The sequence below is a fragment of the Heteronotia binoei genome, chromosome 21 (assembly GCF_032191835.1).
Source record: "Heteronotia binoei isolate CCM8104 ecotype False Entrance Well chromosome 21, APGP_CSIRO_Hbin_v1, whole genome shotgun sequence".
Lineage (NCBI taxonomy): Eukaryota > Metazoa > Chordata > Lepidosauria > Squamata > Gekkonidae > Heteronotia > Heteronotia binoei.
The window spans coordinates 168,745,696-168,762,480 of NC_083243.1; the positions used below are offsets into that span (position 1 = coordinate 168,745,696).

At 43.8% G+C, this 16,785-nt stretch overlaps 1 protein-coding gene across 1 annotated transcript in view; it reads right to left on the reverse strand.

The window, feature by feature from the left end:
- Positions 1 to 16,785, reverse strand: part of COL18A1 (collagen type XVIII alpha 1 chain) — a 123,792-nt gene that overhangs the window by 25,283 nt on the left and 81,724 nt on the right. The window contains 11 exon segments of the mRNA XM_060261233.1: positions 1,805 to 1,840; positions 2,574 to 2,648; positions 3,767 to 3,829; positions 6,586 to 6,612; positions 8,858 to 8,887; positions 9,690 to 9,779; positions 10,332 to 10,370; positions 12,052 to 12,114; positions 12,276 to 12,320; positions 13,107 to 13,133; positions 14,017 to 14,088. Of these exon segments, the coding sequence (XP_060117216.1) occupies positions 1,805 to 1,840; positions 2,574 to 2,648; positions 3,767 to 3,829; positions 6,586 to 6,612; positions 8,858 to 8,887; positions 9,690 to 9,779; positions 10,332 to 10,370; positions 12,052 to 12,114; positions 12,276 to 12,320; positions 13,107 to 13,133; positions 14,017 to 14,088 (567 nt within the window).

Genomic DNA, 16,785 nt, shown 5'->3' on the forward strand with positions numbered 1-16,785 from the left:
TAGAAGGCCCAGTCAGGCTGAGCAGGTGTACCTGGTTTGGGAATGATAGGTCCTTATTCCCAAGGTCGGCACTGGAAAGTGTTAATTAGGAGACATTTAAAACCAGGCCCAACTGTGATAAAAGGATTTGGGGGGGGGGGGGAGAAGGAGTAGGTGCAAGTGTTTTCTGGAAGATTCCTAAAGGGGAAGGATCTCATTGGTTGAAGTGTATCATCTGAGGCTGTACACCAAACCTTATAATTAGGTATAGGAATGGTTAGTGAGCTTTTTTTTCTGTTTTCCTTTTGCCTACCTACCTGACATCTGTATCTGTTGCTCAAGCTAGTATGCTGTATTGTGGCATAATCTGGATTCTTCTTCTGCTCACTATGATCAGATTGCTCGCTGAATATTTACCATCTTCCCTGAAGATATCCTATGTATTATGTAGTGAGTTAGTTTTGTTCATTTTTTTTGCTCTTAATAGAGAATGCACTGGAATTTTAATTATTTTGCTTTCTGTAACTTTTAGAAATAGAACATTTTTGCATTTATATCTGGTTTGGAAGGGGAAGGGGAAGGGGAAAGGGGAAGGGGAAGGGGAAAGGGGAAAGGGGAAAGGGGAAGGGGAAAGGGGAAGGGGAAGGGGAAAGGGGAAAAGGGGAAAGGGGAAAAGGGGAAAGGGGAAAGGGGAAAGGGAAAGGAATTGGATTTATACCCTGACCTTCACTCAGAGTCTCAGAGTGGCTTACAATCTCCTTTCCCTTCCCCTCCCTACGACAAACACCCTGTGAGGTAGGTGGGGCTGAGAGAGCTCTTTTGAGAACTGCTCTTGAGAGAACAGCTGTGAGAGAACTTGTTACTGACTCAAGGTCACATCAGCAGGTGCATGTGAGAAACAGGGAATCAAACCTGGCTCTTGAGCAGGAATTTATGGTAAAATGGCTTGGTGGCTTTGCCAGATTTTGGGGAGGTTGCTTGGAGTCCCAGGTGCTGGGACTGGGAACAACATACCTGTAAGGCAGTTTTGGTCCTGATACCACTACTAACAAATGTCAAACGTGCCAAAGAAGGATTACATCTGAACATAAATCAAGCCTCAACTCTCCCTCAAAGCTAAAATGACCAAACTGAGGTTATCGTATTTGGTCATACCATGAGAAGACTGGAATAAACAATAGTGCTAGGAAAAGTAAAACAGCAGGAAAAGAAGACCCAACACAAGAAATCAAGGAGACTGAGACTAGAACTAGAAAAGATCCTTAAATGTAAGGATGTGTTGCTGGTGACCGAGATCAAGATAATTCATACTGTAGTATTACCCTTGTATGGGTCTACTATATATGGGTGTGAAAGTTGGAACATAAAGAAAGCTGACTGAAAGGAAGTCAATTCATCTGAAATATGGTGTTGGAGGAGAGTTTTATGGGCTGTCACAAAGACAAATAGGTGGGATCTATATCTTTCTAGGAGCCAAAACGAATAAACTGGGGCTATCATACTATGGTCACATTATAAGAAGACAAGAGTCACTGAAAAAGACAATAATGCTAGGAAAAGTTGAAGGCAGCAGAAAAAGAGGAAGACCCAACATGAGAGATGCTGACTCCATAAAAGAAGCCATGGACTCAAATTTGCAAGACCTGAGCAAGGCTGTTAACTATAGCATGTTTTGGAGGTCAATGATTCATAGGGTTGCCATAAGTTGGAGGTGTCTTGACAGTACATAACACACAACTATCACAAATGAAACAATGCCCCATTGCCTCTGCATTTGGGCCCATAAACTCCATGCACGTAAGCAAAGGTACCATTTATAACTTACTGCTCGTCCCACAGGTCCTTTTGCGCCTGGCTCGCCCTGTTGTCAAAGACAAAAGTGAATAAATATGTATCACTAGTTAATTTGGATGATCAAACTACTAGAAATAACTGGCATTAGAAGAGATGATAGTAAGGGTTTTTCATGCCCCAGGAATTAGTATTTAAAATACAGAAGTATCTCTCATTTGGAGAATTCTATCTAACTGGTCCTAGAAAACACTGTATCATTGATCTCCCAACATGCCACTCGTAGGAACCATGGCACCTACTGATTGGCTTCCTGGCAATCATCCCTTCTTCTCTAAACTATTTCTTCCTCTATTTCACTGAAGCAGGAAATGCTTCATAAAAACTGAGGAGACATCATCTTTGCATCTTCAGGAACAGATACCTCCATTTTAGGAGGATGCTTAGCTTGCAACCTCCCACCATTTTGCAAGTGACCTCAGCATCCCATGGCAGTCATTTTGTGATGGCACACACTCCCCATCCTCAAAATTCAGAAAGTGCCCACAGGCTCATCAGGGTTGGGGACACCAGCTCTATTAAAAAGATATAATTCAGTGGTAGAAATTCAGTGGAAGGCCAAAAGTAACATTAATTGCAAGGTGAACAATTTGGTCAGGGCAGGAGTTCTTTTTCCTTCTTTCTCTTTAAGAAGGGCTTTGTCCTAAACTTGGGCAGTGTGGGAGGAAATCCTTCTAACTTCCCAAGGTAGAAGAACAAAAATGGATGAGAATTCTTGAAATGAAGGAAAAATATATTTATACCTTTTCTCCTTTTGCTTGAGCTGCTATGACAGTTCCATCAGGGCCAATTATAACACCTGGCTCTCCTTTCTCACCCTGTCCAAATGATAAAAGCCAAGAATGCAGGAAGAATTCTGATGAAAACTTAATCATCTTTACAACAGTTTCAGTATAATTCCACAGCAAAGCAGTTCCATGTTAGGAGCAACAATCTAGTACTGATGAAGACATTGCAAACTGGGCTAAATTTCCTAGTGGTTTGTGAATCAGGCAGACATATTCATCAACAGCAAGTTCCATGACTACTAGGACACCTTTCCAGACTTCAAGATAGCAGAAGCATCTACTGACCCTCAGTGTGGATCTTGCAGTACATTTGTACATGGAAGCCAACTCATACAAGAATAGACTATATAAGTTAGCAGTATAGTGCCTGGAATAGTCTTAAATGTTCCTTTGACAATGGCAAGGTGTCTGTTAACTTCTACAAGAGAGATAGCAAAAGGCTATTTCCAAATTAGGTTCTGTTACAAACTCACTCCTATTTTTGTTTCTAAAAGCAGTGATAGGTCTCATTTTCTAAATGAAGATGTAAGTGCTAAGCCTCATGAGAACATTCTGAACAAAAGAAAATTAAATACTGTGGGGAATACTACATAAAGCTTATTTCTTACTCCCTTTGTTTCACTGAGCTTCACGAGAACATATTTTTCTTCTTCTCCAATCTCAGTCAATGGACCAGTTCTAACTAGGAGAATTCTTCTAATTAGGACAATTCTTTTAACTAGGAGAATTATTGCTGGAGTATTAATGATCTAGGTAAGCATGAATTGTTGTCCCTAATAAGTCATTTTTTTAAGGTGTTCAAGAAAAGGGTATTACAATTACAAAAAAGGAAATGGACACCAAATTAAGGGGTCAATTAAAGGGTTTCATTTTTTTCCCTTTTTTCTCAGCACTCCTGATACCATGGCAAGCAATGCATCCTGCATAGGATGCAATCAAAGAGACTTTAAGATATTGTCCTGAAATCTCTTGTTCTCCCCCCACCTTTCTTTTTTAACCCCCAGCCTTATGAAGAATTCTGGAGATCTCAAAAACTTAAACACACTGTGCTGCATTATTTTGGTTAGTGTTAATAAAAATTAATTACTTGGCCCATATTTTGCAGTAAATCTAGGACAACTTAAGGAAAGTGATTAATATTTTCTTGCCTTCAGTCCTGGAGAGCCTTGAAGGCCTGGGGATCCTGTGTCACCCTTTGGTCCAACTGGTCCCTGAAGAAAGAACCATGGTGGAATTAATCCAATGAAAACATTGTGGCATGTGCCCCAGTACCAAAGCTTCAACCCAGTCTTGTATGGGAATTTTCAGTGGCAGAGTTGAATGGAGCATCCTCTTTTAATGAGAGCCAGTTTGGTGTAGTGGTCAAATGTGCGGACTCTTATCTGGGAGAACTGGATTTGATTCCCCACTCCTCCACTTGCACCTGCTGGAAGGGCCTTGGGTCAGTCATGGCTCTGGCAGAGGTTGTCCTTGAAAAGGCAGCTGCTGTGAGAGTCCTCTCAGCCCCACCCACCTCACAGGGTGTCTGTTGTGGGGAGGAAGGTAAAGGAGATTGTGAGCCGCTCTGAGACGCTGAGATTCAGAGCGGAGGGCAGGATATAAATCCAATATCATGAGTTTTTTGCTAACTTCCATACAGCCATTAAAGCATGTTGTAACAGAGGCATCAAACTCATTTGTTCCGAGGGCTGGATATGACATAAATGTCACTTTGTCGGGCTGGGCCATGTGTACCATAAAATGTAATGCCAGGTTCTAGATATATAAACTTTTTGAAGGACACAGGCAATTTGAATTAGTAATTTTTAGCTGAAAATACAAACATGCTTAAAAACATTAACGCTCTTACAGTATTTCCTTAAAGTATCTCCCTGATGCCCACCCTCCCACTTCTACTTTGTGCATTAGCACCAGGACAGTATACAGAGACACAATGTACAGCCTCGGTCATCTGGCAATAAAGGTAATGATCAGTTACTTGCCCGTTTCTGTTACGCTGCTCAGTTGGAAAGGAGGGAAATTGAGAGTGTAAACTTTGGTTATGAGTTTTAACATTAAGTGTAGTAGTAGGAGTCAGGAATTTTGTGATGGGTTTGTTTTTGTTTTTATGTTTTGTTTGTATTAAGCTGGTCGGATGACTGTGAATAAAAAACTTACTTACTCAGTTACTTGCAAGTCAGCTAAGAGCCCTAAACAGGCTGCTTCCAGCCCATAGGCCATAAGTTTGACACCTATGTGAGGGCACTCCTTTTCTTTGATCTTCTCACCCTGGTTTAAAACTGACACTATAAAATGCCAGCCAAAGCATTCACCACAGAACAATTATCTTCTTGCTTTGAGAAAGATTATTGTGGGAAAAGCTGGGGAAATTCTACTTTAAAAATATGAAACGTCTTTACTTTTTAAAATAAGTTCTTTTAATCTATTGGAGATCTAAAAAATGCTGGTGTAGCTAGTTAGAGCACTTTGCCCATAAGTACTTGCTCATTGTAGTAGGTGAATGGATGGCTTCCGGTGGCTTGGATTCTCCCCCTCCCCCCATTCTTATAATGTAAAAGACTATCCCTGCAAATAGCAGGATCGCTATTAGAAAAAGCTGTAGAAAATCCTGAAAAAAAATCCATTTAGTAAGTTGCCTTGTCTGAACATTCTTGAGTACACAGCTGTTGAAATTTAGACAATAGCTGCATGGCAGGAATGGTGTCCACTGTTCTCTGTCTGCAACAGTACTGAGGAACAAACTAGATGTGTTGGCATGCTCATGGCCACAAGGACACTGCTGCCATTTTAGAGTCACTTAAAAATACTGCGAGGGACCAATCCAGATCAGGTCCACAGTGCTCCTGTCCCGTCCCCACCCTCAAATACCATGAGCCTTTTCAAGTTTTGAAACAGCTGTGGTGGTTGACCATTTACCACTTACTAATGAGGCGCAGAGGAAGAGCCTCAGGCTGCCATGCTGCAGACACTGATCAAGATCCTTGCGGACATGAGAATGCCATCCAATACTCCCTCTAAGCTGTGGAGTCCTGTTAGCAAAAATTCTACTTTGTGAACTACTGGCTTTAAAGTTGTGAGTGAGCAATTTGTCTGCTGCATAAATTAGCTTGCTCTGGGGCCATCCTTCCTAAGCTAAGAAAAAATGTGTGAGCCAGAGGCTAAAAAAACTCTGAGCTAGCTCACATTAACTCAGTTTAGAAGGAACACTGATGCTATTGTGGACCTGAGAATGCAGCAGCCTTGAACACATCACACAAGCAACAAAAACAACAAAAATCCTCCATGCCAAGCCTCCCAAGTTAGCACTTTCCTGTTAGGGATCTCCGGGCATTACTGGATCTGTTAGGGATCTCTGGCCAGAACAGCACTAGGAGGGAAAGCACCTGGCTGAGGCTTGAAGCGGCAACATCCCACTTCTTGCTGAGGTGTAGAATTATGGAACACATATTAATCCAGTCAAATGGTATTTTTCAGAGCTGAGTTGCAAATCTGCAATGATATGCATCTTTGAAGGGAAAAACAAAATGGATTGGATCCCCTCTAAAAATTTTATGATCTGTAAATGGAATTTTGGCTAGTTGTCTGTGGCTAGTTAGAATTTCCTTCAGATGAACAGGGAAAAAAATAAAAATACAAGACTGTGTTGGCAGTCAGACTAGTAACAAAGCAAAAAGATAGATCCAGGGGGGTAGCTGTGTGGGTCTGAAGCAGCATGAAAGATCATACCCTGAATAAAGCAAAAAAGACTTAGTGGCTTCTGCAGAATTTTTCTTAAGATGATCTAAACATCTACTACCATCTTCTTGTTTTCCAAAGAAGTTCTTGGTATTTGTTACCAGAACACCAGATCCCTTCACAATCTTTCTTAATTCCCAGCAGTGAACAGCAGAATTTTATAGAAAAGCAACCTTTCCCAGCATGAACATCAAGCCACTATGACTGACAATGTTAGTTCAACAATACTTACTGGGAAACCAGCATGCCCTTGTTTGCCCTGCAAGACAAAAAAAACAGGTAATAGCTTCAGAAAATATTATTTGTGATAATCACTGAAACTGGGGGTGGGTGGGTCTTAAATGCAGTATGGGCATTAGTGTTCTTTTTTAATGATTTGCCAAAAAAAAAAAAAATCACCAACCACCACTCTTACCAGCAAGATATAACCTCCGTATGCTTACCAGACAGCTAAAACTTCATAAAAGTTGATACTAAGATTGTGTAATTTTTAAACTGCCAGCTACATTTGTGAATCTTCCCTGTCTTGGGCTACCACAGGTTTGCAAATAGTCACTCAACATACTCTGAACTAGAGTTGCCAACCTTCAGATGAGGTCTGGGGAATCTCCCAGAATTACAAAAGATCTCCAAACAACAGAGATTAGTTCCCCTGGGAAAAAATGGTGGCTTTAGAGGGTAGACTTTATGGTATTATACAGTGCTCCCTTCCCTCCCCAAACCCTGCTCTCCAGTCTTCACAGCCAAATCTCCAGGAACTTCCCAACCCAGAGCTGGCAAACCTGACTCTGACCAGAGTACCTTCTTTGAAACTTAACTCTAGCTAGGAGGAGACTGAATTTATACCCAGCCCTTCACCACCCAAAGGAGTCTCAGAGCGGTTTACAATCTCCATTCCCCTTTCCCTCCCCACAACAGACACCCTGTGAGGTAAGTGAGCTGAGAGAGCTCTAATAAAAACTGCTCTTGAGAGGAACAACTCTGTGAGAACTTGTGACTGACTCAAGGTCACATCAGCAGGTGCATGTGGAGGAGTGGGGAATCAAACCTGATTCTCCCAGATAAGAGTTCACACATTACACCATACACTACTACCACAAATATTTTGCACATGCTCATTCCAGCAAGCTTTCTACATCCAGTAGCGTATGTATGAGTTGCTTTCACAAATGCCACTGGCAGTCATACTCATCTAACTGAGGAATAACAGTTGCCTCAGAATCAGTATGATTATCTATGTGAGTCTGATAGATATGGGCTAATATTCTGTGTATCTATATTACCTGAGGCAGAGAGTCATTTGAAATTGGTATAACTGAGATATTCTGTGCTTTTGAAGGTACTGCAGTTATATCTCTCTTAAGAAGAAACAGCTTGTAGGTAAATGCCACTTGGGTTCCCATTAGGGAGAAAAGTGGGGTATAAATAATTTGTATGCAATCTATTTCTTGGTTCCCAGGTGCTAGATGTCCTAGCAGCCTTTGATACATCCTGAGATATTTTTGGCCCTAAAAGGCTTAACTAGAACCAAATTAGACATGGAGTAGATTCATAAGATGTCTAAAGCAGATGTGCTGGGGTCAATTTTTAAAAAAAACAAGAATACAGCACATGATGTGGAGGAGCTAAACCTTGTCTTCCTCCATTTTATTTCATCATACACACTCACATTTGGTTTTCTAAAAAAAACTAGAATCAGAAATATTTCTGGAAAATTATACCCTAAATAGAGCATAATCTGATTTACCATGTAAAGAAATGGTAAAAGTACCACATGTTAATATCAACAAATACTTCAGAAAGAAAGAAAAAAGCAGACTGAGAGGGACAGTCGTCATATTCAAAGAAATGCAAAGCTTTAGGTGGATATTATTTTATTGAAAAATACTTGAAAAAAAATTAAAGACAATATAACATATACTGTACTTCTCTTAAACTGAGTTCAAATTTAAAGGAAAAATAATCAGAAAGCTTCTGGAAATGGTAGACACACTAATTTTAGCACACTCAAAGAACTGTGCATAACATGCTGGGAAAGTAATCATTCACTCATCTCTTTCAGAAGGCAATACCTCTTGCACACTGAAGTCACCCATTCAGATTATGACCACTTCTTGTTGGGGGGAGGGGCGAGGAGCACCTTCAGTCTCCCCCTCATATACTATTTTCCTAACATGAAATGGCCCTTGGGGTACTCTATTTGCCCCATGGTGGTCTGCACACATTGCCCATCAGTAAACAGGTAACACCCCCAATGGAACAACTCACCAATGGGGCAACTAGATCCTCCAACTAGATCTTTTCATATCAGGGAAACAACATAGGGGGAAGTCTGCAACTCCCCTTGTACCATAACCTCAATGTGAATCAGGGCCCCTGTGCACTTAAGAAACAAATTCCTTTACACCTGATAAGCGACCAGTCAAATTATGACAGTCATCAGATATACAATCATTTGACCATGTTTTATATTAATGTTTTACATATAAAGGTAGATTACTTACTTCTGGGCCAGGTACACTAGACAAGCTTTTCTAAAAAATAAAATCATATGTTTAAAATGTGACTTTTGTTTTCTTTGTTCATAGTCTTTGGCAGAGCACTTCGAAACAACAAGCAAAGGGCTGGTTCAAGGCCCAGTAAAACGTTCTAAAAAGCTTTCATTTACCTAAATCATTTACCAAATAGCAGCAAAGTAATATTCTACAATAATCTCTATCAAGGCAGTTAATTGAAGAAATCTGACATACCCATGACCCTATATATGTTAATTTTCTCTACCAACTGAGATTTAAAGTAGCCAGCTGATCCTGGAATAGCAGTGGCTTGCTAGCTGTAACTGTTTAGAACAGGGGTCCTCAAACTACGGCCCGTGGGCCAGATGTGGCCCGCTGAGGACGTTTATGCGGCCCACCGGGTTATGGCAAAATCAGACCGGAAGTGACGTTCGACCTAAACTCGCGCTAGCAACGCACACTTCCGGCACTGGGCTGAGGCGGCGGAGACAGAGTGTGAGGTGATACCGAGGTGAGGTGAGTTCCCAGGCCGGGGTGTGTGGTGTGGGGAAGGGAGAGAGATGCAGAAGACGGAGAACTGACGGCCCGCGGCCTTGTACAGTAACGGCAGTCCGGCCTCCAACAGTCTGAGGGACAGTGAACTGGCCCCCCTATTTAAAAAGTTTGAGGACCCCTGGTTTAGAATAAAATAAACTCTTTAGAACTAACAATGAATATTCTAGTAATCCCGGGAGCAAAAACTGCTGCATATTTTTCAACGCAGATTAAGGAGGTAGCATGATTCTTGAAGAATAAAAGAAAGAGAGACAGAGATCCTTACATCATTACTGGACACGTAGATCACTTGTCCTGGAGGGCCGGGGGGGCCAGGAGGACCTGGCAATCCTAATCCATCTTGACCTTGTTCACCCTCAAAAGCAAGAGTAGCAGACAATTTTAGAGTTTTTAGTTCTAGCCTTCCTGACTGCACACATTTTGGCCAGCCTGCATTTGTGCCTCTGAAAAAAATATATATGCATAAGGAGAAAGGCTCTGTTTTTAACAAGGTTTTGGAATAATTATGAAGTATGCCAAACTAGATTGCTCTGAAATGTTAAATAAGCACAATCAATCATTTCTATCCTCTAACCCTAATCTCCTAAAGAGGCTAGATTAAAATTTTACATAAACCACTATCATAATCAACAGGGAATAGACAATAAAATACATTTAACTGTGGGCATCTTCCTGTCCAGTAGCTCTCTAGATTTTCCATAGTAAACCCTTGCACAGAGACTCCTCCTGTCCCAGAGATAACGAACAATGGTAGTAGCTTAAACACAAAGGTAGAGATGTACATGCTTGGAGGCTAGGGTACATTGCCTAACACTAGATTAAAAACAAGTGGCTGTTTGGCAACTGAAATCCACATTTTTAAAGTAGCTCACAAATTAGCAGTTTCTCCTTAAATCCAGGAAGGTACTTACTTTATCCCTGAGTCTCCTCTGTCACCTTTCACCCCCTAAAAAGAGAAGTACAAGATGGGCACATTTTCAGAAAGGAAATACTTTCTGACAATGAAGAACAGAGTCTGGTGATGCAAAAGACAGCCAGCATTGGTCCAACAGATAGAGGGCTAGACTCAGTTCCAGCAGTCCTGTGCTGAACTCCCACTACAGTCATGGACTATACTCATGGGTGGCTTCGGGTGAGCTACCATCACCCAGTTTGTTCTACATCTGGAGTAAATGAGGAATCATAGTAATCTTTCTATTTAAGGATGAATGCAGTGGATATGAAAAGATCCCCTTCTAATCAGGCCCGTAGCCAGAAAATTCCAGATGGGGGGCCCATGGGGAAAAATTTTGGATGGAGGGTCCCCGCTCTGGCCCTGATCTCCATGCCGCTCTGGTGGCCCCGCCCCCCTCCGTACGGCACCTCCCCTTTCCTCCCTCCCTACTCACCAATGCAGAGAAACAAGGAAGAGCGGGCTTCAGAGGCTCTTTTAAAACGTCCCCCTGCCCCCACCAGTCATGTGACCGGCGGGAGAAGCTCTCCGAAGCCGGCAGTTTCTACGCTGGTTTTCCAGTGCGCTCAGCACGTTCACCACTGGGGCAGCCAGTGCTGAATTTGCTGAGCGCACTGGAAGGCCGGTGTACAAACTGCTGGCCTTGGAGTGGCTTTTCCTGCCGGTCACGTGACCAGTGGGGGCGGGGGAGCATCTTGAAAAAGCCCCTAAAGTCCTCTCTTCCTTGTTTCGCTGCTTTGGTGAGTTGGGAGGGAGGGAGGGGGAGGCAGGTGCCCGTAGAGTGGGGTGGGCGCCGCCAAAGCGGCACAGAGGGAGTGGGGGCCGGGGAACGAAAAGGCCATAAAGGTCCAGGGGGGTTGGGTGGGGGGCCATGCTCCCCTCCGTGGCTACAGCCCTGCTTCTAATGCTGAAGAGCTCTGTTGCTTCCCTTGGCCTTGCTTGCTACAGACTCTGAGAAAAGGAAAACAGCAACAACCAAAGCCTCTAGAGGGATGGGGGACAGGACCCTTCTTCAGTGCCTCTGCAACTGCCAAACAGAAGCTGGTCCAGGCTGAAACCAGACAAGCTTTGCCCACTAGGAAAGATCAGCATCTCCAGCACCTCTTCTGTGTATTTGTCCTTTACCCTTGGCTTAGCAACTGACCCAATGAAAAAGGAAAAGAGACAGCAGCAGGCAGAACATCTACAGGGCTGGAGAGGAGCTTCCTCCCCCACCCCAATTGATTTACAGGATTTCACTCTAAATGGTTTTTATCATCAAAAGTGCTGGCTGAAAGGAATTCTATAAATACAGCAGATAAGTAAATCATGATGTGCACTGTAAATAATAATCGTTTCACATATCCAAGCAGCATAATCAGATAAACAAAGTAATGCAGCTATTCTCTGTCAAATGTATGCAAGCAAAAACCATACATGCGAAGGGAGGAGAGGATGTCAAGAAGTCAAAATGAATGAAGGCGTTATTTTAATCACCAAGTGTGAATTTTCTGCAGTACTTTTCTACTACTACAATATTTGCACACGTCATCCCAGGAAGGCCTTAACTTCGCTGATCCAAGGAGCAGAATCTTTTGAAAAGAATTTTTAAGACTAATCTTTTGCAAACATATGTTAGCAAATCTCTTGAAAACGAGAACTTCAGGTGAGTCACTGCACTGAAATGGATGCTCACCTGTGGCCCTGGGAAACCTTCTAGGCCAGGCCGACCATCCAGTCCGGGGAATCCTGGGTCTCCCTGTAGTCAACATGAAATATTGCAAATGCCATTCAGTGACCCAATTCAATCCCCATTCATAATTATTTTATACAGATAAAGCATTCCTTAAAACTACAATTCGTTAAAAAATGGAAATAAAGGTTTGAACATACTTCTCAAGCCATATTACACAAACTTACCTTTTCTCCTTTCTCTCCTGGAACACCAGGGCTGCCAGCATCCCCCTGAAAGTTTTTTTTAAAAATAAATTTATTTATTTACTTAATTTATATCCCGCCCTTCCCGCCAAAGGCAGGCTCAGGGCAGCTCACAGATTAAGGGTCATGCAATCGGATTAGCGTGACCAAACAAGATAAAGCTATATAAAGAATTTAAATTTTTGGTCTATAACATTTACATTTCTACCTACCTCTCCTGTCACTCTGACCCTTTTGTGGTTTAAAGACACATCAGTGTCAATGAGGTAGCATCTGAGACACTGTGTTGTTTGGCCTATATTTAGAACAGAAATGTCGTGTCCATCTGTCAGGCCTACTGGAGTAATGGACCATGACAACAGACCTTCACATTTTGGAGTCAATAGCCATGCTTGATGACCACTACATCACATGAGAAACATAACCTCATCTTGCTGACATTGACAGAATTGCACTTGGGGTCATAATACTTCCACCTTGCTCTTTTCTCTCACTAATCCCTCTTGGCCCACATCTGACATGAGAAATTTACAAAACCCTGAGCTGCTGTACCAATGCAATGGTTGCATCCAGAGTGCTTTGCTGTGATGCCACAGCTCACAACACATTCCACTGATGTTCTACCCTTTGCATTTATTTTTACCTTCTTTCTTGCATTGTACAATGAACTAATCAAACTGCCCTATTGGGGAAAATATCCTAATTTATGTAAGATAATCACGAAAACAAATTATGTATTAGAGAGGAAAAGCATTTGCCTGCAATATTTGTACCAACCAACAGATGTAACACACAACTGAAACACTTCCTGACCTTGAGCCCTGGAAGTCCCGGCAGACCCTGAAGAAGAAAACAAAGATTTCATCAACCAGTTTCTATCAGATGTCACGGGATCATGGCCCCCACCAAGTTAGTTAAACCTATCTTGAGAGTATTAGCATTAGTTAATAACATGAACACGACAGTATCCTGTAGGAAATAGTCTACACATTTGCTACACGGAGAGCCAGTTTGGTGTAGTGGTTAAGTGTGCAGACTCTTATCTGGGAGAACCGGGTTTGATTCCCGACTCCTCCACTTGCACCTGCTAGCATGGCCTTGGGTCAGCCATAGCCCTGGCAGAGGTTGTCCTTGAAAGGGCAGCTGCTGTGAGAGCCCTCTCCAGCCCCACCCACCTCACAGGGTGTCTGTTGTGGGGGAGGAAGGTAAAGGAGATTGTGAGCCGCTCTGAGACTCTTCGGAGTGGAGGGCGGGATATAAATCCAATATCTTCTTCTTCTTCTTCTATCTACAGACGAGGCCTGTTTTTTGAGTCTAACACACTCCAAGAAAATGACGTTCAGTGGCCTAAGCATTGCATGGCATGCCTTAGCTTCTGCAAGAGTGGCAGGCAGCAGCAGGGCAGGGCTTTCTAATTGGAAGCAGCAACAGGAGCAAAGTCTTGCACTATCACCAGGGTAGATACTGCCTCTAGGTCAATCATCTGCCAAGAATCTGTTATGACACTTGCTGCTAAGGATCAGCATAACTTTCTCCAGGCAGAGACCATGTCAGATGAACTGTTAATGATGAAAGGATAAAAACATCTTCCACGTAGACATTTCACTGATCTGCAGTCCAATCCTAAGCGTATTGACCCAAATGCAAGTCCCAGTGTATTCAGTAGTGCCTTCTCCCAAGTAAGCATCCATCAGACTTTAATTGTAGAGAAAGAAAAAGTTACCTGTGGCCCTTCTGGTCCATGCGCTCCAGGGACAGCAGAAACAAATGGCAGTCCTGAGCCCTCCATGTCATCCTAAATAATAATGGATGGGGTTAGTTTACAGACAGAGTCATGAAGATCTGTATCAGGACAGAAATAAACAGTTGCTTACCTGTAACTGATGATCTTCGAGTGGTCATATGTGCATTCACACTTGTGGGGATAGCGTGCCTGTGCCGATCCCCGGATCGGTACCTTAAAAGGCTGGCATTTTTCATGCCAGGCCCCCCTTTGAGCATGTGCAGAAGCTCTAGTATGCATGCTCACGAGGGCCAGTGCGAGGATCCCGCCAGTTCCTTCCAACCGCTGGAAGCCCCTATAACAGGGAGACCATCAGTAGTGGGAAAGGAGGGCGGGTAGTGTGAATGCACAGATGACCACTTGAAGATCATCAGTTACAGGTAAGCAACCTGTTTATCTTCTTTGTGGTCTCTGTGCATCACACTTGTGGGAGATTAGCAAGCTAGATATACCTGGAGGTGGGAACAGACGGTCAACCAGAAGAAACAGCTTGCAGCACCACAGCTCCCAACCTAGACCTCTGCTGCGTACGCATGTCCAGGGCGTAGTGCTTCATAAAAGCATGCAGAGAGGACCAAGTGGCTGCCTTGCAGACATCCAGCAAGGAACACTGTCAACGTAGCCATAGCCCTAGCAGAATGCCCACGAATGGGTCCAGGCAACGGCTTCTTGGCTAAAAGGTAACAGAGTTTAATAGTCTTAGTGAGCCATTTGGAGAGCCTTTGAGAGGAAATTTTGCACTCCAACCTAGGGGCAGCATAGGACACAAAAAGATGTGGGTCCCTTAGAAAGCTCTTGGAACACCTCATATAGAAGAGCAGTGCACGCTTCACATCTAGCACATGCAGACGCCGCTCCTCCGTCGGGGTAGGTGTAGGGTAGAATGTGGGCAGCCAGACCTCCAAGTTGAGGTGGAACTGAGAAACCACCTTGGGGAGAAAGGAAATGTCTGGGGCTAGGAATACACCAGACTCATGAAAAACTAAGTACGGGTGGTCGCAACGCATAGCCATGAGTTCCCCGGCACGTCTGGCTGACGTGATCACAACCAAAAATGTAGTCTTCCATGACAGCAGTTGCAGAGAACAGGTTGCCATAGGTTCAAACAGCCGTCTAGTCAGTCTATCCAAAACTAAGGGCAAGTCCCACAAAACTGGAGGCGCTTTAGATGGAGGATACAGTCTGAGAAGCCCTTTCAAAAAACGTTTTGTCTGCAGGTGCACAAACACTGAGTGTCTCTCAGCTGGCACATGCAGGGTGGATATAGCCAACAAATAAACCCTGACTGAGGAAAAGGTAAGGCCAACATCGATGAGAGACAAAAGAAAGTCAAAGATGAGAGGCAGGCCAGCCAGTTGGGGCGAGCCTTCCTTTCCAGCCAAAAACTTGACAAACCGTGCCCACTTTCTCTCATAGAAAAGGCAGGTAGACAACTTCCTACTGTTCAAGAGGACCTGTTGGACCCTGTCTGAAAAATCTAGGGGTCGATGAACCACGCCGTCAACTTGAGAAGAGGTGCATTGTGATGGAACATTTGACCTCTCTGAGCCGAAAGGAGGTCCAGTTCTGCTGGGAAATGATGAAAAGTTCCCTGAGCGAGCTGGAGAAGAATCAGGAACCAATTCTGCTGAGGCCACCGCGGCGTTATCAGTATACATTTCAGCCGTTCCCTCTGAAGCTTGTTGACTACCCTTGTCAGGAGCAGGAGAGGAGGGAACATATAGAGGAAGCGATCTGCCCAAGGGAACAGAAGTCCGTCTCCTAAGGAGGCTGGATCCCTCCCTCCCTTGGTGCAGAACTGACTGCACTTCCAATTCAGAGTAGTCGCGAAGATGTCTATTTGGGGATGCTCCCATTGCCGAAAAACTGGTTGAAGGTAATCCCAGTTGCTTTCCCATTCATGGGGAGATGCAGCTCCCCTGCTCAGGGAGTCCGCTTGCAAGTTGAGAACCCCTGGGAGATGGGAAGCCTTCACATAGATGTTGAAGTCTAGACATTCCCGCCACAGTTCGATGGCGAGTGCGCAGAGTTTGCGAGACACTGTCCCACCCTGCCTGTTGACATAGCAGAGGGCTGTTGTATTGTCCGTAAGTACTGCCACAGCTTTGCCCATTATCAAGGGACGAAAGGACCGGAGTGCAAAGTGGATTGCCAATAACTCCAGATAGTTTATGTGGCAGAGAGTCAATGGCTGAGGCCATGGCCCTTCCACACACAGGGAACCAAGTGTGCACACCACCCCCATAGGGAAGCATCCATGGCAATCGTGACTGTCGTTACAGGTAGGTGGAAGGGTGCTCCCTGACAGATGTTGTCCTGCACACCCCATCATTCCAAAGACTGTAGGACTGAGGGGGGGATCCGAAACTTCTTTCGGGGGGAGTCGGGCAAAACCTTTTCAAGAACCAAACTTGGAGTAGCCTCATGTGAAGTTTCCCAAACAGCAGTATGTTGATAGTTGCTGCCATCAGGTCCAACAGCCTCTGCAGCTGTTGCGCTGTTCCCCACTTTCTGAGTTGGAGAAGATGAATGAGAGCAATGACATCCAGCACTCTCTGGTGGGGCAGGAAGGCATGGTGCTGCTTCGTATCAAGGAGTGCCCCGATTAATTGAACTTTCCGGGAGGGGAGCAAATGTGACTTTTTTGTGTTGACTTGCAGATCAAGGGTTTGTCGAAGGTGAAGTGTGATGGAAAGGTGACTGGATAGA